Source organism: Macaca nemestrina, chromosome 17, assembly GCF_043159975.1.
Source record: "Macaca nemestrina isolate mMacNem1 chromosome 17, mMacNem.hap1, whole genome shotgun sequence".
Classification (NCBI taxonomy): Eukaryota; Metazoa; Chordata; class Mammalia; order Primates; family Cercopithecidae; genus Macaca; species Macaca nemestrina.
The window spans coordinates 17,315,824-17,339,785 of record NC_092141.1 but is presented as its reverse complement, the minus strand read 5'-3'; the positions used below and the strand labels follow the sequence as shown (position 1 = coordinate 17,339,785).

Here is a 23,962-nt window from a genome sequence, read left to right as displayed (position 1 = left end):
GAAATAAAGCTTGAAAACTGGTAACAGTGATGAACAGCGCAGCAAAGGCCTTTTCCCTCTAGCTGGGCCCAAGGTCCTCTGGGGACCACTGTGGGTCTCTGTGTGCCCTCTGCCAGCAGCTCCCAGCACCTAGCACTGGGAAGGCACCACATCTCCCTGGGGTCGCCAGCCTTCAACTCCCATGCCCCACAGCCCCTCTTCCAACAATGTTTAAGGATTAACTTGCCTCTTTCTTGGCAGCTCAGCTGATCTTCAGGTCAGACAAAAAGGGAAGAAAGAAGGCGTGAACCTCCGAGTAGCTGAGCCACCCCTGCACCTGCATGGCCCCCTGTGCCACTGCCTCATAGTGGCACTCGTGTGTGCCACTCTTGAGGGATGTTCCAGGAACCCAGTTTCCATCCCAGACTCCTCTGTGAAGAGCACCAGGCTCTGGGCGGGCACTATTTGGGACCCACCCATAGCCCTCCCACCCAGTAGTCTGCAGGGCTGACATCTGGCTCCAGGTGCTGATGCCAAATAGCTCACTGACAGAACGGTCACAGGCCAGCAAGTCCTCTCCTGGGGTCCACTCAAAAGAGCTGAAAAGAGGTGTTCAGACAAATGCCCGCACACCTGTGTTCACAGCAGCACTATCCACAACAGCCAAAAGGGTGAAGCAATCCCAGTGTCCACCATCCATACAAGGAATGAATTCTGACCTGTGCTACAAGGTGGATGAACCTTGAAAGCATTAGGCCAAATGCAAGACACCACAGACAAAAGGGCACATATGGTATGGTATGATTCTGTTTTGATGAAATTTCCAGAATAAGTAACTCCATAGAGGCACAAAGCAGATTTGTAGTTGCTGGGGACTAAAGGTGGGGGAACTGCTTAATAGTTAAGGTGGGGGGGGGGTTCTTTTGGAGCAACGGAAATGTTTCCAACTGAAGAGGGGTGGAAGTTGTACAATACTGTGAATGTGCTAAATGCAATGGAATTGTACATGTTAAAATGGTTAATTTTATGTTGCGTGAATTTCACCTCAAAAAAAAAAAAAAGACCCTCAAAACCAAGAAACCACACACACAGTTCACCCCATTATAGCACGGGGACAGCAGGGCCCACAGCTGCTGGCCGGCTATAAACTCTCCCTTGACTCCCACTGGGCTCCTGGGCCCCCTCTGCCCACACGCATGTCCTGAAAGCCCAGCCCCAGCTCCCCACTGTACTCCAGCTGGAGGGGGAAAGTGACATTTTAAAAGCCTCTTCCCTGTTCGGTCTTGACAAACAGCTCATGGCCACAGGATTTTTGGAACATGACGCCATTCATGGCAAAGGGAAGAGAGCTGGAGAATGCGTGGGGACAAATTTCTGGGGCAACATCTTTGCGGGGGAAGAGTCACACCCTGTTCCTCAAAAAGCCGTCCTTCCCATTCAGAAACAGGTAGGACAGAAGCATGGTGGAAGGAGGAGCAAAAACGAGACAGGAAAGCTAAACGAGGTCAGCCCCACCCTTCCCTGCACGTACCAAGGTGGTCAGCCCCGCTCCTGGACACTAGGGGTCAAGGGGGCCACACACAGCCAGAGAGTGATGGTCTCAAGGCCGAGCTCAGTCCTCTCGGGTCATGTGGAGACCGGGAAGGCCTGGAGTCCCACAGCTGGGTTTCCTCCTGGCTTTGCCAACAGAGGAGCTGCTCTAGGCATATGATACTACCTCTCTCTACCCTTCTCTTATCTCCGCCTTCTGACGCTGCTGGAAACATAAATGAGCTAATAGTGGCCTGGCACAGGGCAATTCCTGTCAGCTATGAATACCACCAACAGCGCAACAACACAATGCCAGGGCAGGCCACCCTTTAGCAATTTCCGTATAGGAAAACCTCCACACCATAGAAGGCCAGGTGCTAGCTGGCTGGGCCCCCAGGAAGAGGACTCCTAAGCTCCCAGGCTCACGGGGTTTCCAGGTGGGAAGGGAGATGTGGAATTGAGAAGTAGTGGGCTGTCTGCCGAGGTGACATCTGTCTGTTAGAAGAGCTCGTTCTCAGGTTCAAAAGAAGAGACTCCTCTTGTTTAGATCTCACAGAAGGGTCCCCTCAGCAGAGGCTCCCTTTCCTGCAAGGGTGAATGACTTGTAAAGGCTGGGGGTGGGGTGGACAGAGAGGCTGGAAGGACCTGCCTGCCAACTGAGGGGACCCACTCAACACTGGTGACCAGGAGGCCATGAAACATCCTGGCCAGATCTCCCAGCCACCCAGTGATTTGGGACTAGACCCGGCTCCCCAGCTCTGGGCTCCTCTCTACCTTCCTTGGGCATTTCAACCAGGCCCAGCACAAGGATTTTCCTTCCCAGACAACTGCAAGGCAGTTGCTCCACGGATATGAGTGGGATGTGCATGGCTTCTCTTAATCTTCTCCCACACTGCCCATGGCAACTTATATTCCCTTCAAAGAAATTCCTAAAATTAGGATCTGCTCTGCCCTTCATGGGACCTGCATGACTTCTCTGGGCTTGACAGGGGCACAGAAGTGGCCTCTAATGTTAAATCCTAAGCTGATGACGCCTGGCCCCTTCACTTCCTACCCTCTAAAAAAATTTTTGTTTTTTTTTGATACAGGGTCTCGTTCTGTCACCCGGGTTGGAGTGCAGTGGCGTGATCTCAGCTTACTGCAACCTCCACCTCCTGCCTCAGGCGATCCTTCTACCTCAGCCTTCCAAGTAGCTGGGACCACAGGCATGTGCCACCATGCTTGGCTATGTTTTTTACTTTTTTGTAGAGACAGGGTTTCCTGTCTTGCCCAGGCTGATCTCGAACTCCTGGGCTCAAGCAATCTGCCCACCTTGGCCTCTCAAAGTTTTGGGATAACAGGTGTGAGCCGCAGTACCTGACCTAAAAATTCTTAAAATCAGTTCAGTTCTTACACAGCAGGTCCTCAAATAATGTCATTTCATTCAACATTGATTTGTTATAACAATGTTAAGAAAAAAAAAAAAAGAATTCCTGCACCCACTGTCTGTGTGGAGTTTGTGTGCTCTCACAACTCTGTAGGTTTTCTCTGTGTATTCTGCTTTCTTTCACATCTCAGAGATGTGCACATTCAGTAAACTGGACATCTAAGTGGTCCCAGCCGAGCAGGTGTGGGTACCAGTGTGTCCTGTGATGGAACAGCATCCTGTCCAGGCTTTATGCCCTGGGAGAGGCTCCAGCCACCGATGACATTGAACTGGAAAAAGCGAACTGGAAAATGAATGAATGAATATAGGTAACTGCCAACTAAAAAGTCATCAAGTCTACGATGATCACACAAATACATGACAATAAACTATGCAGTAAGAAGCACTCAGCGAGCCCGCCACTTTTGTTCTTGTTTTTGAACTTCCTGGTGGTAGGAGGTGTGCCTTACAACTTTCACTTTGCAGACATTTATTCCTTGATTTAACCACCACCATGACTGTCGTCACTCACTGATTCACCAAAACTTGGATAATGATCTTATTTTTATTCATCTTCCTGAAATGTATGTAATAGCTCACATATATTTCCATGTTTAATATTAGAAATATTTTGGATCTTTATTTAGAAGTTTGGTTATTTTTTTGTAACCTGAAATATGCCATAGAAACTTAAATCTTGTTTATATCAATTAGCTTATGATAAAATTGGTTTGGTTGTGTGTTGTTTTGCTTACAGTAGCAGTTTCCAAAAGCCTACCAACAATGGTGAGGACTTACTGTACTTATTCATTCTGAAAAATCAAACACACAGAAGGCAAACTGACTACTTCCTTCCAGTCTTCAAGGGGCTGACATGAGGAAGCTGCTAGGGTGGTGCAGAGCAGCTCAGTGGGAGAGGAGACAGCCTGAGTGTCTGTTTAATGGGCATGGGCCTGAGTTTCTGTTTAATGGGCATGGGACACACAGAAACAGGTTTGAGGGCTCGCTCGCCCACAAAATCACAGTGGAAGGTCCCCTTCCTGGGCTGTTTTCTCAGCAGGAACCTAAGAGGGATGGGGACCTGGCGCTCCCTGCACTGCCCCTGTCCCATCTCGTCCATGGCCTGGCCCATGGTGGACATTCAAGAGCGGAAGGGCCAGCATGCTAAGTGAGAGCTTCCCAAGGGCAAGATCCGTGTCCCACACAAGGCTCCATACTGCATGGTTTATTGCTGATAAAATGGACCCCATTTACTAAGCACCCACCATATAACCCAGTATTTCCAAACTCTGCCCTTGCCACAGATCCTGCGGTTGCTGAGGACTTTGCAAGCATCTTCCAGCATCCTTATCACGACTCAAAGCCATGGGCACTATTATTATAATCCCCCAGTTTTCAGATGAGGGGTACAGATGCCTCAGTTCTAAGTAACTTGCTCCATCAGCATGGAAAATGGAGCTAGAATGGAAACTCAAATCTAGGCTCGCCACCATTCCAATTCCCTTGCCTGGGCACACTGAAATGAAAAGTGGGACTGTGTCAGATTTCTAGGTCAGAGCAGGTCCCCAAGCAGAAGCCATACAAATGCCCTGAACCACCCCTCCTGGGGCCCTGAGGCTCCTGAGCCCCAAGTGGCTCACCCAGTCCTGATAGTGAGGCTCTGGGTATGGCATCAGGAGACCCAGGAGACATGGCCCCTTTCTCTGGCTCAGCTGGGGCTCCCTGCAGCTGCTCCCCCTTCCCTTGGCCCCTTTATGGGCAGGACCATGAGGAGGTCAGAAATCTTGTGTGGAAAGTGCACCATGGTTGCTTATGGGTCTGTTAAAACCAGTGCCTCAGAAACTACAGAGATCAAGGACAAAGCTATTTCCTGATTCTGAATTCCTCTTTCAGGGGAAAAAATTGTGCTTCCTGTTCAGAGCTTTGCCAAAGGTGTGGTTGCTGCCTAGGCCAGTAGCCCATGTTGGGGAAGTGGGGCACCCCGAGGCGGAGGAGAGGAGAAGACCTAGGCGATGCCCTGCACAACAGCCTGCGCCATTCACACACACACCCCACCACACACTCAATAACTAAGGAGTCCAAGTTGGGGCAAGGCCCTGTTCCTGATAGCAAAGGTTAACACTTATCAGAGACAAGGTGGCCAAACAGGACTTTGGAAAAAACCATGCTGGCCTTCCTGTGACCTAGGCAGGTGGCTGAACCTCTTCTGCTGAACCTCTCCAGGTCTTGGAGGCTCCATCTGCTAACTGAAGACAATTCCTCACCTGCATAATGTGGGGCAAAGGCGGGGAGGGCAGGCACAGACAGCCCCAGCAGGTCCCTCTTTCCAGGGCTAGGAATTAGAGAAGTCCAGGAAACAGCTGTGATTTACTCTGCAGTATTGCAATATACCAATCTCCCTACCACCCATCTGCCCCGAGCCAAACAAAAACACTAAGGAGTTTACAAAGCAAAGTGGCCTTCCCAAGGACAGGGAGGATGAGTCTGGAGCCAGGGTGGACTCTGGCATGGGAGCCTCATGGAACTGAGCTCTGTATCACGGCCCCATCACTGAGCAGCTCAGTGACCTTGAGCAGGTCACTCGAGCTCTCTGAAAACTCAGCATCCCCTCCTCCGAGGGAGGCCTTGCTGCCACCAGCCCTGCTGGCAATGCTTGCCTCCTGAGGTATGTGTGAAATCACGGGCTATGATACGATATAGTAGGTAGAGATTCAAAGGATCCAGCAAGCCCATCCACTCAGAGTCTTGCTGCAAGGCAGCTCTGACACCAGGGCCACCTCTGGCACAGCATGCAACCACCAAGCTGCGCCCAAGGGGAAGCAGCCAGATGGGTTACAGGCTCCAGGCAAAAACCAGGCTGTGGTTTCATGTGAACTAGGATGACCCTGACTGAGAAAACCAGTGAGTGGTTTGGAAGATTCCAGTTCCAGCTTCCAGAGACAAAATGTCAGTGAATCAACCCCCCAGGTTCTCCTGCCCCCAATGGAAGTGACAATGCCTCGAGAGTGGTGGGTAGGGCATGGGGTTTCCAACCCAGAGCAGCTATGAGACTGCCTCAATTGCTAAAACTGGAAAAAGGAAAAAGCACAAAATCTAGGGCAGAGTTTTTGAACCTGCCCCAAGTGGCCCCAGAGATGACCAGAGGCCCTCCCCCTCCCCGCCCACCTGCCCCCCCAGGATGGGAGGCCAAGCTCCAGGCTTTGGCTGCATTGCCCAGAGCCGCGCTGCTTTTGGTGAAAGCTTGAAAACCATCCACCTCGTCCAACTGTGTCATTCAGCTGGGAAAGAGTGGCTGGGGGAATGAGTTTCCCAGGATAAAAGAAGAGCCCCTTTTCTTAGGTCAGATGCTTCCAAATTAGCACCCAATGATCATCCATGTCCAGTAGTAGCATGTCTTTCCCTGCGCCTCGCTGCCACGCTCTCTCCCACTTTCAAGACTAAGTGGCAGCTTGGAACAATTTAAACATTCCGAGTTGAATTTCTTTATTTCTGCTGAAGAGCATGAGATTGCCCAAAGAAAGGCTACTTCCCCCAGAGGCGGCAGCCAACGTGCTTCCTGGAACATCCCTCACCACATGGCGGGTTCAGGAACTCTTCCATTCCATCAGCACACTACTCCTCCCCTGCAAAGAGAAGTCAGGCACCCGCTTTACAGGTGGGAGACATAAGTCACCTTCCAGGGTCACCCTGCACATTTGTGTCAGGAAGAGAACACAGGCCTTGGACTAAGTCCTTCTGCGTGGCAAGGGAAACAGAACTCAGAGGAAAAGGTCAGGTAACAGGCTAGAACCCAGGGAAAAAAGCTAGGGTGCAACTACATAATACTGGAACATCGCATGTCCAGTCTAGAGGGGGATACGGCAGCTTGCCCCCCAAGGTCCTCACCTGCTCCCCCACAGGACAGACGTGAGGCCCTGGCCAGGACCCTCCTCCCTTCTCCCCATAAACTCTGCCTGTGGGCAGGGAGTGGGGATCACAGCCCAGAACAGAACTTCTAACACACCAAAAGATGCCATCAAAGACATGACAGTCAAAGAAAGAAACTTCAAAAGTTGGCAACAGACACCAAGGGCCAAGGAGGAGTGGGGACACAAAAAGGAGTAAGAAGTCCCAGAGAAGCAGCACTCCAGAAACCTTCCAACCCAGGGCCCAAGGGAGGGAGGAGGAAACTCACCACCAGCTGTGGCACCCAGGGCTGCCGCCAGGACCGTAGGCAGCAGCCACACCACTGGGTTACTAAGCAGTGGGAAAGTGGCTGGTCTGAGCTGAAATGTGCTGTAAGGTAAAATGCGCACATCATAACTTTTTTACATGGTGAAATGACAGTATTTTGGATATGTCTGGTTAAATAAAATAAAATTAAAATTAATTTCACCTCTTACTTTTTTTTTTTTTGAGACGGAGTCTCACTCTGTCACCCAGGCTGGAGTGCAGTGGCAGGATCTTGGCTCACTGCAAGCTCCACCTCCCAGGTTCACACCATTCTCCTGCCTAAGCCTCCCTAGTAGCTGCGACTACAGATGCCCGACACCACGCCCAGCTAATATTTTTGTTTTTTTTTTTTTTAGTAGAGACGGGATTTCACTGTGTTAGCCAGGATGGTCTTGATTTCCTGACCTCATGATCCACCCATCCCGGCCTCCCAAAGTGCTGAGATTACAGGCATGAGCCACTGCACCTGGCCCCTCTTTTCTAGCGGGTGCCTGCCGCTAGAAAATTTAAAATTTCCTATGTGGCTTCCATTAGAGCTCTAAATGACAGGGCTGGTCTGAGGGGTGGCACACTGTGCCCCTGTGCCAAATCGGCCCATCACCTGCTTTTCTAAGACCCCAAAACCAAGACTGGCTTCTACGTTTTTAAATGGCTATATCCTACACAACCTCCTCGATTTTTGCCTACTGGCCCGCTAAACCTAAAATATACAAGATTCCTTTGAGTAAAAGGCTCTGGGATTTGATGAAAGCTTGAAAACCACTGACCTGGTCCAACTGTGTCATTCAGGTGGCAAAGAGTGGCTTGGGGAAGGAGTTCCCCAGGATAAAAGAAGAGTCCTTTAAAAAAAAAAAAATTGCTGGCCGGGCGCAGTGGCTCAAGCCTGTAATCCCAGCACTTTGGGAGGCCGAGACGGGCGGATCACGAGGTCAGGAGATTGAGACCATCCTGGCTAACACGGTGAAACCACGTCTCTACTAAAAAACACAAAAAACTAGCCAGGCGAGGTGGCGGGCGCCTGTAGTCCCAGCTACTCGGGAGGCTGAGGCAGGAAAATTGCGTAAACCCGGGAGGCGGAGCTTGCAGTAAGCTGAGATCTGGCCACTGCACTCCAGCCCAGGCGACAGAGCGAGACTCCGTCTTAAAAAAAAAAAAAAAAAAAAAAAAAAAAAAATTGCCAAGCCCTGGTCTAGACTCTAGAAACAATCAGATATTCACTCCGGGTGACACAAGGAGCAGAAGACAGGTGTGTGTGTGTGAGAGCGACTCTTGTACAGACAGTCCCTGACTTACAATTTTGACTTTGTGATAGGTCTGATGGGTTTACCTGGATGTATCCCCACCATAAGTCCCATCATAAGTCAAGGAGCACTTGGAAGTGAACAATTCAGTGGCATTTAATACATTTCACAATGTTGTGCAACCAGCACTTTTATCTAATTCCAAAACATTTCATCACCCCAAAATAGAACCCCAATCTCATCAGAAGTCATTCCACATCGCCCACCCAACCCTCAGGCTCTGGCAACAACCAATCTGCTTTCTGTTGCTACAGATTTACTTGTTTTGGACATTTTACACAAATGGAATCATACAGTATGTGACACATGACCTTTCATGTCTGCTTCTTAGCACAATGTTTTCTAGGTTCGTCCATGCTGTAGCACGTCTCAGTACTTCGCTCCTTCTTAGAACTGAATGATATTCCATGGTATGGATACACTATGATTTGCTTATCTACTTATTAGTGAATGGACTCTTGGATTGTTGCCACCTTTTGGCTATCGTGAGTAGTGCTGTTATGAACACACCTGTCCTCAATTCTCCTGGGCACATACCTAGGAGTGGGAATGTTGGCTCATGTGGTAGGTTCTATGCTGAACTTTTTGAGAAACCCCCAAACTGTTTCCACAGCAGCTACACCATTTCACTCCCACCAGCAACGCGTAAAGGTTATAACTTCTTCACGTCCTCGCCAACATGTTATATCCTTTTTTTTTTTTTTTTGAGACGGAGTCTCGCGCTGTTGCCCAGGCTGGAGTGCAGTGGCCGGATCTCAGCTCACTGCAAGCTCCGCCTCCCGGGTTTACGCCATTCTCCTGCCTCAGCCTCCCGAGTAACTGGGATTACAGGCGCCCGCCAACTCACCCGGCTAGTTTTTTGTATTTTTTTAGTAGAGACAGGGTTTCACCGTGTTCGCCAGGATGGTCTCGATCTCCTGACCTCGTGATCCACCCGCCTCGGCCTCCCAAAGTGCTGGGATTACAGGCTTGAGCCACCGCGCCCGGCCTTTTTTTTTTTTTTTTTTAATTCTAGCCATCCTGACAGATATAAAGTGATATCTCACTGTGGTTTCCATTTGGGTTTCACTGATGACAACGCTGAGCATTTCTCATGGTGCTTGGCCGTTTGAAATGGGACTTTGTGTGTCTGAGATTTCTGACACACTCCCTGCCAAGCAACACACCGACTCCTGTTACAGATCTTCTACAAGGGGGGATGCGAAATCTCCCCATTGTTTCTGAGATACACATTAAGCCAAATCAGTAAGTCCTATGCCTTAGAACTTCTATGAATGTTTACAGGAACAAAGGGAACCTGATGAAATGCTTCCCTAAGACCTCGTCCTGGCCCACACCCTCTGTCTGAAATTCCCACCCGAGGCCCCCGCAGCCTTGGCAGTGTGGGGTATGGGCACAGCGAAGGCAGAATCATACCAGGAAGACTAAGAACTCTGGGAGAGATCAAAAACAAGCTCATTCCCAGGTGGGAAAACAGAGGCCTGAGCAATGAAATGACCCAGCCAAGGTCCCACAAAAAAACAGGGCTAGACAAAGAACTAGAAAGAAGCTTGCAGGCTCCTTCCACAGAGGCAATGCCTGAAGTTACACAGTCAGCAGGAGAATGAGACGTCACCCCCAGATCAACACCTGCTGGGAGCCCACATGGATGTAGAAGCTGAGTACCCTGGGTTCCAGACCTGCTTCTCCCACTAACACCCACCCCTCTGATTCACCTCCTGGCCTCTGCACCTGCTCCCCTTCTGCCTGCCCACTACATGGGGGCTCCCTAGGTTGGTTCCTCTCCTTTCACTCTATGCAGCCTCCTGAGTGCTCACACTCACTCCCATGATTTCAGCAACCAGCTCCACATCCAAGACTTAAGAATTCCAACCCAGCCTCCCTCTGGTCAAACTTACCACATTATTTTTTACCCCTCCCCATCCCCCCATTTACTCCAAATCTGTTCTTCTCAATCTCTGTTAAAGGTACTTCTAAGTACCTATAAAGGTACCCCAGGTTCCTCAACACCCACCTCTGATCAACCAACAACATCCTGTCCCTAGAGTCTGATTTCTTCCATCCTCATCAGCACTGATCTGGAGAGAAGGCATTGATTGTAATTTACCTACTTTAATAGCCTCCAGTAGATCTTCTGCCTTTAGCCAGAATTATTTTCCTAAAAAACAAGTCTGATAGATTAAAAAGCTAAGCATAAAAATAGCTATAAAAGAATATGAGAAATTATTTTACGAATCTTGGAAAGTAGGCCTTAAACATGACATTAAAACTACAAACTATAAAAAAAAACAAAAAACAAAAAACAAAAAACAGACAACTGCATTCATATTATGAAAAAGAAAAACGACCACACATAAAAGACAAGTGACATTCTGGGAAAAAATACCTGCAATACATGGCAAGCATCGGACTAGTATCTAGTGCAGGGTCAGCAAACCATGGCTCGCAGGCCACACATCACGCCAGCTGCCTGTTTTTGTAAATAAAGTTTTTAAAATTTTTTATTATTATTACTTTTTTGAGAAGGAGTCTCACTTTGTTGCCCAGGCTGTAGTGCACTGGCGCGATCTCAGCTCACTGCAACCTCTGCCTTCTGGGTTCAAGCAATTCTCATGCCTCAGCCTCCCAAGGAGTAGCTGGGATTACAGGCATGTGCCACTGTCACACCCAGCTAATTTTTGTACTTTTAGTAGAGACAGGGTTTTACCATGTTGGCCAGGCTGCTCTTGAACTCCTGACCTCAGGTCATCCGCCCACCTCAGCCTCCCTAAGTGCTGGGATTACAGGCGTGAGCCACTGCACCCTGCCGGTAAATAAAGTTTTACTGGAACACAGTAACTCATTCGAACTCATAACTCATAAGAAACTCATTCGTCAATGTGTTGTCTACAGCTGCCTTTGTGATGAGACGGCAAAGTCTGCACAGTTGTCACAGAGACCATATACTCCACAGAGACTAAATTATATTTGCTATTTGGCCTTTTACCAAAAAAGTTTGCAGACCCCTGACCTAAAGCACTTATAGAAAGCCCCTACAAATCAACTGGGGGAAAAACTAACCTGACAGAAAACTGGGCAAGCAATACGAACAGGCAATCCACAAAAGAAACAAAAATACTCAGTAAATAGTATTAAAAAAGGCTCAACCTCGCCAGTAATCAGGAAAATTATTAGAGAATTAAATCATTTGATAATATCCAGTCCTGGAAACGTTATGACACAGCCTTTTTTGGAAGGCAACTTCGTGGTATCTGAAAAAAAATTAATGCGCTTGATGTCAACCCAGCCATTCTATTTATAGGTATCTGCCCCCAGAGAAATACTTGTATTCATGCGTGCACGCACACACACCCAAAAGTATTTATAAGGCTGTTTGCCGAAACATTCACTGTATATAACAGCAAAACCCGTAAGCAACCTTGATGTCCATCAATAAGGAAACAGGTTAAATTATAGTACACTCCTAAAGGCCCAAAATGCAAAATGGTTCTGACATCTTTATATGCAACACCATGAAAAGAACGCTAAGACGTGCTGTTAAGCAGAAAACAAAAAGCATGTCGCAGAGCAAATACATGCACACAGTTCAGGATAAAAAGGTTTAACTGTATATCTGAGTCCATATTTCGCTGAGAAATGCACAGGAGAACTGGAGGATAAATGACACTCTGTGAACAGGGGCCTGGAACAAGTAATAAAGGATGGTCACTTATCACTTATCCCAGACTACTCCGAATTCCCGTGAGGAGAAAAAGGCAAAGAACTCCTCTGCTCCAAGCCAGCATTCTCAAGGCACCTCCTGCAACATAACCATCCCTGACATTATTGTCCTCATCACGTGCTCATGGCGTGGCCACTGTAGATGTAGACCCTGAACAGGAGTAGGGAAACTAACATTGGCTTCAGAATCCTGGCTCCATCCCTGAACTGGGCAAGTAGCTTCCCTTCTCTGGGTTTCAATCTTCTCACCGGTAAGAGGAAGTGGTTACATTAGTTGATCTCCAAGTCCCTTCCAGGTCTGATGCCATAATACAGTCCCTGCAAGAGGTTTCTGTGCCTCTCTAGGGGAAAAACAAACAAAACCTACAGCTGAGGAAATAAACCTCAAACCAAAAGGCTCAGACAAATGTCTGCTCCTGCGAAGATGACATCTCAAAAGCAAAAGCCGGCCAAGGCTGCCCAACACCTCTCTGGGCCCAGTATCTTCTCCTCTTAAAGAGGAGGTGCCCTCGATGGTGGCTGATGTATCTTCCAGCTTTGACGGTCTAAAATAAGCTCGAGGCTGGGAGGGGCAGCAGGAAGCAGGGGCTTGGGGGAGACTGATGGGAAACGATTGGTTGAGGTTTTCTAATGGAGCCATAAGGATGAGAGTGAGAGGCTGGGGGAGGGCCGGATGCAGAGAGCAGCAGAGAAGGCTGTTGGCAACAGCCCTGAGTCTCCCTCCTCTCTTTTCAAGAGCAGTTTCTTCCTGAAAGATCCCAGGAGGTAGAAGGCTGGGCTAATCTCTCCCAGCACAAATAACCCCACTCATTATTTCAGAAACTACCATTCCAGTTGTGCCCTGAAGGTCTCAGGCCTGTTTCAAAACCCACAATTCAACTTTGAATACAGTGAGAGTACAGTATTTTAAGTTTGCCTCTCCCCGTGAATCCAATTAATAATCAACAGATTTTTAAAAATCTTAGCAGACTGGACTCGAACATGCAGATTCCATCCTAGTTTATCCAAGCTTAAGAATTCGCAAATAGCCCCTATGAGGTGTAAATTTACCAATTTTGGCAGTTGCTTAGAATAACCAGGAAACTTACAATCCTCTCTCAGAACAACCCTTGCCCAGAAACTTCTTAAAGTGACAGGTTTTTTTGGTTTGTTAAATTGTAAAAGAAAAAAGTTTCATAAAATATCGTTTCTTGCTTTTCACAAATGCTCAGTGAAGGAGGTAAGCTGGGGACTAGGATTGCTAATTTACAGATAAGGAAATTAAGATACAGAGGTAAAGGGATTTGTTCAAGGTCACACAGCTGGAAGTGACAACCAAGACTTGAAGCAAAGTCTCCTAACAACTCCTCATCGCATAAACTGTTCCCCCCAAAAAAGCATCCAGATGAGAAGGAGGAATCAAGTTCTCCTTTATACTCCAGAACACCCTCCGAGGTAAACGAGTTCAACCCATCCCAAGCTGACCGTCCTTAAAGCTCTTGGTATCTTAACCATCTACGACTTTGCAGCCTTGAGTGTTTGGTTAAGCTTTTGAGGTTTAGATGAAAAGAATCTTTTCCTGGCAGTTGGAAACCTGACCTCAGAGAAAGGCCCCAGGCCATAACCCATGCCCCACCACCCTACTCCAGTCGGCCATGTAAACTAGTCAAACCCTGGGTGCACTGAAGTGGCATTAAAAACAACCAGGCCCGTTCACTCGTTTTCAGTCTAAGGGGTTCCTCTGCGACAGCAGTGGCTACAACTAGGTCACACTGGACTGGAATGTGAAGGGACTTCCCCTGGCTTCATTCAGGAGGCTGAGAGAAAGCTCTGAAGAGGACAGAGATGATGGCTGTGGGGAGGGTACCCAGGCACATCCAAAGGAGGTGTACGCAAGGCTCGGAATCCTGGAACACTAGGAGTTCAAAGAGCAATCACTGCAGGGGTTCCCAAGGGCCACGGTGACCGCAGCCAAGCCTCTTGGAGCCTTTCATCAATACGAATTCCCCATCTCCCAAATTACTCCAGAGCGGGGGCCCCAGAACTCTGTGTTGGGCTGTGACTCTAATGCACGTTTGGGAGCCGCAAGTAGTTCAAAGCCCTGTTTGACAGATAAGGCTGGGAGTCAGAAATCAACTTTCCCCAGGACCCACAGGTCTCCTCACCCCTCGGCCAATGACCAGGGAACTGGTCCCAGCTCCCCACTCAACTACGGCCTGCCAGCCTAAGTTCAAGAACAAGACCCTCCTCGCCAGACTTGGACACCCTTCACCTCTCTCCAGTCCTTGACAGTGACTTTGATTCAGAATCCGGGCAGGCTGCGTCCCACTAGACGGAAGCCCACAGTCCTTCCCAACAATCCGACCCCTGGGCCACTCTGGCTTGACAAGTCCAAGACCAGTCCCAAGCCGGACTCTGAAGGGGGTCCCGTCAAGCGGCATGCAATCACTAAGCGCTTTGTTCCTACTAAGCGAAACCAGGCACTTTTGAGTCACCCAAAAAGCATGAATCACACAGCCGGGCAATGGGAACGGGAAAGGATGTTATTTTTCGGCATACTCGAGGATTTTCCCTTTGTCCCAGCTCTGTCAATGCACTTCCCGTCTCCGTCCCCATGCCCCAGGACTCGCGCATTTCCCTGCTCCATTTTTATTTTCCCTGCAGCCCTTGGCGGCGCCCCTGCCCCCGGTCCGCGGTTCCCAGAACAGAGGTGTCCCGGCCGGCCCCGGTCGCTCACCTGCGTCAGGTCCTCGTCGTTGAGCAGATGCGACTCGCGGGGCTTGAAGCAGTTTTGACACTTGCTCTTGTTGAAGATGTTGGCCTGGAATTTTCTGCACGGGTTCTCCTTGGCTGCCGACATGGTCGGCGCGGCGGCGGCGGCGGCGGCGGCGGAGGCGCAGGCCCGGCCGGCCTGGCGCTCCCGGCGGGCTCGGGGCTCAGCGTGGCCGCCGCCGCATCCCTCGCTGGCCCCGCCGCAGGCCCGTCCCGGCCTCCTCCCCGGCCGGCGGCTCGCTGCACGCGCCGAGGCTCCTGCGCCGCCCGGGCCTCACAGCGCGCGCGACGCCCCGCTCCCGCCCGCACCGCCGCCGCCCGGCCGCCGCGGGCCCATGGACGCGGCCTCGGGCCCGCTGCTTCCCGCTGCGGCCCGCCTCTCAGGCGCCGGTCGCCCGCCGGCCCGGCTAGTCCGCGCCGCCGCCGCTGCCCTCGGCGCCCCGCGGCCGCTGCAAATGGGAGCGGAGCGCCTCACGCACTACGGGCGGGGCGGGCGGGCGGCCGGGCGCGGGGAGGTGCCGGGGCGTACGGGGCGGGGCCGCGCCCGACGCGATCGGCAGCCCCACTGGCCAATGGCGGTGGCGCGCTCTCGCTAACAAAGGAATCTCTGGGCCAATAGCAGTTGGGGGCGGGACCGAGGGCCGCCGAGCGCAAGGTAAGTTGTGCAGGCCGGGAAGGTGGGGGCGCCGGCATGGGACGTTCAGGTTTGGTGGACTGGCGCCGAGGCCGGCCCGGCTGACAGCTGCAGGGTCCGGGAGGGGGCTGTAGGGGAAGGCGGAGCCGACCTCAGGCTGCCTCTCGGCAACCCCCTTGCTCCCAGGCTCGCCTTCCCGCGCCCATGCTGTACACCCAACGGAGGCATCTTCCCCAAGCCCAGCTCGGAGAGGATTAGTTTAGCACCTACTGTGTACCAGGCCCACTCGTAGGAGTCATAGTTAGCGTCGGGAAGGGCTGGATACTGCTCCAAGGGCTCGCTCATTAAAGTTTCACAACCTCTCCATTCTCATCCCCATTTTACACAGGAGGAGACTGAGGAGCAGATAAGTAACAGCGGGTAATGTTTCAAGGGATGACTAAGAGAAGATGTCAGCGGACTTGAAGAGCTGTCAGCTCCATTAGGGGAGATGAGCGAAGGCTGACTCTCTGCCAGGTACTGAACTAGGCATTCTTTCCCCTATGATGTGCTTGAGGAAAAGAAGGTTCAGACACCTGGAATAATTTGTGTAGGATCACTCTGTTAGGAAGGGGCCAAGCTGTCACTCCCATCCTCCGTTGTCCAGCCTCCTGGCCAAAAGACAACCTGGAAAAGGCTGTCAAAGGCTCAGGCAGAAGGTTGCAGGAGCCCAGAGAGGGGAGAAATGCGCTCTTTAGAAAAATTCGGGTGGCCTCAAGGAGGAGGGGGAGGTTTAAGTGGACAGTGAGAGGGTCGAGTGTGGCTGTAGGTGGAGATAGGGGAAGGAGCAAGAGGGATTGGGAGAGGGCTCTATCACCCAGGCCTTGTATTCCAAGCCCAGGAGTGCACATGTCATCCCACTGGCAGCTGGGAGTCATGGTGAGTCTTTAAACAGGGGAGTGAGCTAACCCAGCCTTCACAGAGGAGGTGACATTGGAGCATGTGGTAGTGGCAGCCACAGCAGCTGTTGCTCAGGGAATGGGGAGGTTTTAGGAAGAGAAGTAGCAGATGCTTCCAGAGCTGTGTATTTTTCCACGGATCATCTGGTAAATATCCCAGGGAGGTGGATTTCAACTTAGTGTAAGAAAATGCTTTTCCTCCAAAGGGAGCTGTGGGAAAGCAGATCAAAGTCTTTGGCAGCCTAAGGGGGAAAGCCCAGCTCCACCCGGCAGGACCTCTGTGGCCTTTGGCAAGTCCCTTAACCTGCCTGGTGCCTCACTGACCTCATCTACAAAATTGGCATTAATTAATTAATGTGAACATTAAATGATACAATGCTTGTTAAGTAACATAATGTTAATTGGTGAATCTAGGCAAAAGGTGTTTATTATATTATTCTTACAACTTTTCCGTTGCTTTAAATTTTTGCAGAATTAAAAGGGGGCGGAGGACTGATAATTCTACCCTGCAGAGAATACTCAGAAACTGATAGGAGAGGTGGCCACTGGGGAGGAGAGCTGGGTGTTTGAGAGGTGACCTACTTTTAATTTTCATTGCAATCCCTTTTGTTTCTGCTGAATTTAGTATCGTGTGCATGTACAACTTGTTTATATATATATATATAATTTTTTGATGTCCTACCCATGCCTCAAGGCCACCTCCCTTAAAGTGCTCAGCATGTTCTTCTCCGGTCAGTAGGCACATCCAGCACCTGAACTGGACTGGAGGGGTCCACAGTAGGGGTGCAAAGAAGAGTTTCATTCAGCGACTCAGAGGCTGCCTGCCCAGCAGAAGCCCACACTCCAGCAAGTGGAGATAAACAGAAACAGGAGACAGACAAGTTCAATCCAGGGTGTTGTGGGGGCCCACACAGGGCACCCAGCCCTGTAGGCAGCTTCAGGGAAGGCTCCTGGAGGAGACAATGTCTAGGCTGAGTCTGGAGCTGAGTAAAACCCAGCCAGAGACAGTGAAAGCAAAGACACCTCAAACTGGGGCACCAATTACAGAGTCTCAGGCCTTGAAACCAAAGGGTGTGTTCATGAACAGAAGCAGCTTTCTATCACTGGATAGTTCAGAGAGGCGGGAGTGACCAGCACTGAGAGGCACTGGGAGGAGTAGCGGATGGTGCAAGCCTAGCCTCTTCAGGGAGACAGATGTGGTTTTTGTTGTTAAACAACAAGGCTCAGGACATATCAGGAACTTGCCTGTGGTCACAATTATAGATCTACAGGTGAAGATTTGAGCCCACACAGGCCAGCACCGGAGCTGCCTGGGCCAGGGGCAGTCATCAATTTTCAATTTTTTCGGCTGAGCACTTAAGTAGGGGCTGCTGATCTGGAGAATGAATCAGAGGTGAGGACTAAGAGAGCTGCAGAGGAGAGAGGGTAGCAGCCTGACCAGGATAGGGTCCGTGGGAGGCAAGGGAATGAATTTGGAAAATGTTCAGGAGGTAGAATCAATTAGTTGTCCTCCTCTCCAAAACCCTCAGGGTAGGGTGGGGTCTTGGTTGCTACTCCATTTCCCCTGTCTAGTTCAGTGCCTGGCATAGAGCAGGGGCTCAAAAACACTCCATGGGGGCCAGGCGCGGTGGCTCACGCCTGTAGTCCCAGCACTTTGGGAGGCCAAGGAGGGCAGATCACGAGATCAGGAGATTGAGACCATCCTGGCTAACACAGTGAAGCCCCATCTCTACTAAATATACAAAAATTAGCCGGACATGGTGGCGGGCGCCTGTAGTCCCAGCTACTCCGGAGGCTGAGGTGGGAGAATGATGTGAACGCGGGAGGTGGAGCTTGCAGTGAGCCAAGATCACGCCCCTGCACTCCAGTCTGGGCGACAGAGACTCCATCTCAAAAAAAAAAAAAAAAAAAAAAGAGCAAACTGAAAACACTCCATGGGCGAATGGTTGAAAAGCCATCATTCCACCTTGTATTGTAATATCTCCTCCAGCAGATTATGGAATCCATACCGACAGGGTCTGTGTCTTATAACCTTGAGTTCACTTTCCAGGGGCCTAGAATAGCCCCTGGAACTTCACTTCTCGTGAAGTTCAATACTCAGTGTAAACATGTAAAGATTCACTGGGCTGTACGCTTTTTTCACTGCATTGTGTACACCTCGATGTATAGTGGTTATCTCAAATAAACAAACAAGCAAGCAAGAAAAGGCCGCTCAGGTGAGCCCCAAATGCAGCTAAGTCTTGGTTTGTGGCTCTGACTGCCATCCTGGGACGTTTTCCCTGTGTCCTGTTAGGGAGCAGAATTTACACACACATAACCTGAGGTAACCACTATTTTGATCTCCATCACCATAGATGAGTGGAATCCGCTGCGAGCTGTGCCTGACTCCTCTCATTCAACAGTATGTCTGTGAAATTCATCAATCCACACGGCTACTGTATGTATCAGTACTTCATTCTTTTTCATTGCTGCCTGGTAGTCCCTTGTGTGGAAATACTACAATTTATCTGTCCATGCTCCCGTGGGTAGGCATTCAGGATGTTTCCAGTTTGGGGCCATTATGAATAATGCTGCAAATATCTTTGTGCTTGTCTTTGGTGTACATAAGCACTTATTTCTTTCTTTCTTTTTTTTTCTTTGATGGAGTCTCGCTCTGTCACCCAGGCTGGAGTGCAGTGACAGGATCTTGGCTCACTGCAAGCTCTGCCTTCTGAGTTCAAGCCATTCTTCTGCCTCAGCCTCCTGAGTAACTGGAACTACAGGTGCCCACCACCACACCTGGCTAATTTTTTTTGTATTTTTTTTTTAGTAGAGATGGGGTTTCACCGTGTTAGCTGGGGTGGTCTCGATCTCCTGGTCTCGTGATCCGCCTGCCTCTGCCTCCCAAAGTGCTGGGATTACAGGCGTGAGCCACTGCACCTGGCCAAGCATTTATTTCTATTGGGAATACCCAAAAGTGGGGATGGCCAGGTTTTGGGAAGTGAATGTTTAACCTGATGGGAAACTGCTGAACAGTTCTCCACATCTGAGAGCTGGGCTCTCATCTCACCCTTTTTCTGCTAATCATTGATAATACACTTCATCTGGAGGAATGTGTGACTGCTACAGGTTTCTAGAGCCTCCCATGGAATTGTGTGTCTGTTGGAGTGCACGAATCTATTTTGTCGTTGTTGTTGAGACAGGGTCTTACTTTGTCGCCCAAGAGTGCAGTGGTGTGATCTGGGCTCACTGCAGCTTCGACCTCCCAGGCCCAAGTGATCCTCCCACCTCAGCCTCCCAAGTAGCTGGGACTACAGGAGTGTGCCACCTTGCTTGTTAATTTTCCCGTAGAGACAGGGTCTCACTATGTTGCCCAGGCTGGTCTCAAACTCTTGGGCTCAAGAGATCCTCCTGCTTCAGCCTCCCGAAGTGCTGGGATTACAGATATGAGTCACTGTGCCCAGCCGAAGAATCTGTTTTTAAAATATTTCTGCTAAGCAAGTTTTGGAAATAGTGGGTGGAGCTGTGGTTCTCAAATCATGGGGGATTAAAAAAATTGCTACTCTGGAGGTCAGGCGCAGTGGCTCATGCCTGTAATCCCAGCACTTTGGGAGGCCGAGGCAGGTGGATCACTTGAGGCCAGGAGTTCGAGACCAGCTTGGCCAACATGTCAAAACTCATCTCTACTAAAAATACAAAAATGAGCTGGGCATCATGGTGCAGGCCTGTAATCCCAGCTACGTGGGTGGCTTGAACCTGGGAGGCAGAGGTTGCAGTGAGCTGAGATTGTGCCACAGTACTATTATCTCTGGGTGACAGAGATAGACCCTGTCTCAAAAAAAAAAAAAAAAAAAAAGATTCCTATTCTGGTCCATTCCCAGATGTTCTGATTTAACTGGTGGTGATAAAGCCTCCTCGGGGGATTCTCATAGCCACACAGGAGTTTGAACCACTGGATAAAGGGTGGAAAGGTGATGGCTCTGGTGTGGTGTGTCTCAGCCAGCTATTGCTGCAGAAAACCACCCCACTCCACGAAGCAGAGTGGCCTGAGCACCGTTTTCTTATCTCTCTGGTTCAGAGAGTTAACTGGGCTCTGCCCAGCAGTCCTGCTGGTCTTGCTTGCTGTAAGTGTGGCTGCATGGTAGCTGGGTGAGGTCACTGGAGGCTGGACTGAGACAGGGCTGGCTGAACCTTCGTCCTTTCCTTGCAGCCTTAGAGCCTCTCCTTTTCCCATGGCCTCCCCTTCTGCTCTGCATGCAGCACCTCAGTGTTCCCCAGAGCAAGGAAGCAGAAGTGCCCGTCCTAAACGCCAGGCCTGGCACTCGACCGCATGCCATTAGTCAGCACGCGGCACAGGATGTCCCAGACTCAAGGTGGGGGGCCCACAGGGGCATGAGCCTCAGGAGACGTGGCTCACTGGGGCCTCCGTTGAGACTAGCTACCATAAATAGTAGCCATGTCATAGGAGTATTGTGAGGACTAAAGAAATTAATATATGTGATGTGCTTAGAACAGTCCCTGAAATACAGGGTGAGCTCAAGAACTGTCAGCATGTATTAGTGTGCCTATAACCCCTATGCCAGGGGTTGGCAGATTTTTTCTGTAAAGGGCCAGATAGTAAATATTCTAGCCTTTTCAGGCCGTATGGTCTCTGTCGAAACTACTAAGCTTTGATATTGTCACGTGCAAGCATCCATAGACAATACATAATGAAGGGGCGCAGCTGTGTTGCGATCAAACTTGATTTACAGTAGTAAGTGGCAGGCCAGACTAGGCTGTTTCTTGGGTCCCCCCTTTTCCTGTTGCTCAGGCCTCCCTCTCCTGGACAGTCTCTCTGAAATGTTGGTCTCCCTGTCCCAGCCAGCACCTGTCAGCACTAAAGAAGTCATGACGATCGAGCACTGACGGTGTGCCAGGCTCTGTGCCATGTGCTGGGCATTCGTCACGTCTCACTAAGTCCAGCTGTCCTCATTTGAAATTAGCTCTGGCAGCGCTGGTGGTGCCTGATGGGAGTCCTTAATGCCCACCCCCCATCTTCCATCAATCCCCTGAAAGCCACCCCAAATAAATATATACTTAGTAAATGTAGCTTCAAGAAAAATCTCCTAGCCCCTTTCCAGTTGCTACCCCAGAATTAGTATTATCCCCAACTCACAGATAAGGAGACTGAGGCACGGACAGGGCAAGTATTCAAGGTCATACAACAGTAAATGGTAAGACTGGGATTCAGACATGGGCAGTATCTTCGTGAGCACTGCTCTGCACAACCTCCAGCCCAGGGAGCTGCACGCAGCCCTGACTGCGTTGGGGGCTGGGCCCCAGCCTTCCCTGGAGGCAAGACCACAAGATCTCCCAGGCCCTTTCCAGCTGTGACTCCATGAGGCTTTTCTACAGCAGTCATCAAATGACCATAGTCTTCAGATGTGCACTAGGAAAGAATGTAGTGCACTGGACACAGAAAGTCCACCGGAAGGGCAAGTGGGACATGTTATTTAAATTTTAAGTGTGTGACCACTTTGACATAGTGATTCCACTTCTAGAAAGATAGGTTGTAAAATCGCTTACACGGGTACACAGATGTTATGCACAAGGACGTTCATTCCATCATTGTTCTTAATAGCAAACATTGGAGATACTCCAATTGTCTATCATTAGAGAATCGGATGAATAAATTATGGTTCTTTGACGTAAGGGAGTACCATGGAGCTAGCTGTTAAAGACTGAGATAGTGTTGATGTGGCCAACCATCTCAAAACATGGTGAAGTGAAAAGCTATTGGAGAAATGGTATGCATTGTAGTAGCTCATCCTTGTTTTAAGAGCATGTGTGTTAGCAATATTCACAGTTAGTGTTTGCGTGGGTAAGGTCAGGGGCACATACACCTAACTGTTTATTGCAGTTAACCCTGGGAGGTGAAAGAATGGGGACTCACATCTAAGCTAGAGATTTATATCATGTTTAAATTTTTTTTTTTTTTTTTTTTTTTTGAGACGGAGTCTCACTCTGTAGCCCAGGCTGGAGTGCTGTGGCCGGATCTCAGCTCACTGCAAGCTCCGCCTCCCGGGTTCACGCCATTCTCCTGCCTCAGCCTCCCGAGTAGCTGGGACTACAGGCGCCCGCCGCCTCGCCCGGCTAGTTTTTTGTTTTTTGTTTTTTTTGAGACGGAGTCTCGCTCTGTCGCCCGGGCTGGAGTGCAGTGGCCGGATCTCAGCTCACTGCAAGCTCCGCCTCCCGGGTTTACGCCATTCTCCTGCCTCAGCCTCCCGAATAGCTGGGACTACAGGCGCCCGCCACCTCGCCCGGCTAGTTTTTTGTATTTTTTTTTTTAGTAGAGACGGGGTTTCACCGTGTTAGCCAGGATGGTCTCGATCTCCTGACCTCGTGATCCGCCCACCTCGGCCTCCCAGAGTGCTGGGATTACAGGCTTGAGCCACCGCGCCCGGCCAGTTTTTTGTATTTTTTAGTAGAGACGGGGTTTCACTGTGTTAGCCAGGATGGTCTCGATCTCCTGACCTCGTGATCCGCCCGTCTCGGCCTCCCAAAGTGCTGGGATTACAGACTTGAGCCACCGCGCCTGGCCATGTTTAAAATTTTTAATACAAGCTTTTGTTTTCTTACTAAGATAGGGAAAATCATATAATGAAGGTGGATGTATCCATTACCCTCTTCCATATCAATTCAGGACAAGTCTTATTTCAACCACACTCCTTTATCCACTCTGTGTGTCTGTAAAAGATAAGAACTATTTTCAAAGAGTAGCCACAATACCATTATCACACCTAAAAAACAATAATTCTTTAATATCATTAAATGCCCAGTAAGTGATTTCCAGTTATCTCCTAAAAACAGAAATTATTTTTGTAATAAGAAAAAAAGGCTGAAAAAGATAAAATTGTCAATCCAGAGAGTAGATTAGTACAAATTTCCTGGAGCTTTGTTTAGTGATACTTATCAAGAGCCTTAACAATGTGCTTACCTTTTGCCCTAGTCATCCCAACCTGTGAGTTTATTCTAAGAAAAAAAAAAAATTGAAGAGGTATACAAACATTGTTCACTAGAGTGTGCAGTGTCTGTTACAGAGAAGTTGTTTGAAAACTATTTGTTGAGGCCAGATGAGGTGGCTTACATCTGTAATACTAGTACTTTGGGAGGCCGAGGCAGGAGGATTGCTTGAGGCCAGAAGTTCCAGACCAGCAATACCCTATCTCTACAAAAACATTTTTTAAAAATTAGCCAGGCATGGTGGCTCATGCCCATAATTCTTTTTTTTTTTTTTTTTTTTTAGACGGAGTCTCGCTCTGTCACCCAGGCTAGAGTGCAGTCGCATGACTTCGGCTCACTGCAAGCTCCGTCTCCTGGTTTCATGCCGTTCTCCTGCCTCAGCCTCCCGAGTTGCTGGGACTTCAGGCGCCCGCCACCATGCCCAGCTAATTTTTTTGTATTTTTAGTAGAGACAGGGTTTCACTGTGTTTGCCAGGATGGCCTTGATCTCCTGACTTCGTGATCCGCCCGC

The 23,962-nt window shown here is 49.7% G+C and overlaps 1 protein-coding gene and 1 long non-coding RNA gene across 7 annotated transcripts in view; one reads left to right on the top strand and one right to left on the bottom strand.

Annotated features, from left to right (window-relative positions):
- The window catches only part of MPRI (myosin phosphatase Rho interacting protein), a 152,116-nt gene extending 136,735 nt beyond the window's left edge, over nucleotides 1-15,381 (bottom strand). For 3 of the 6 annotated variants that reach the window (XM_071082408.1, XM_011757227.3, XM_011757226.3), the window contains exon 1: nucleotides 14,864-15,381. In XM_071082408.1, the coding sequence (XP_070938509.1) occupies nucleotides 14,864-14,986 (123 nt within the window). In that variant the 5' untranslated portion in view covers nucleotides 14,987-15,381. The remainder of the gene's footprint in view (nucleotides 1-14,863) is intronic. The other 3 variants (XM_011757223.3, XM_011757224.3, XM_011757222.3) reach the window with 3 other exon arrangements.
- A 149-nt stretch (nucleotides 15,382-15,530) lies between these two features.
- Nucleotides 15,531-22,388, top strand: LOC105491077 (uncharacterized). The gene is made up of 3 exons (XR_011615429.1): nucleotides 15,531-15,553; nucleotides 15,921-16,048; nucleotides 18,825-22,388. It is a non-coding gene; the product is annotated as an uncharacterized lncRNA (long non-coding RNA).
- Nucleotides 22,389-23,962: the final 1,574 nt, after the last annotated feature.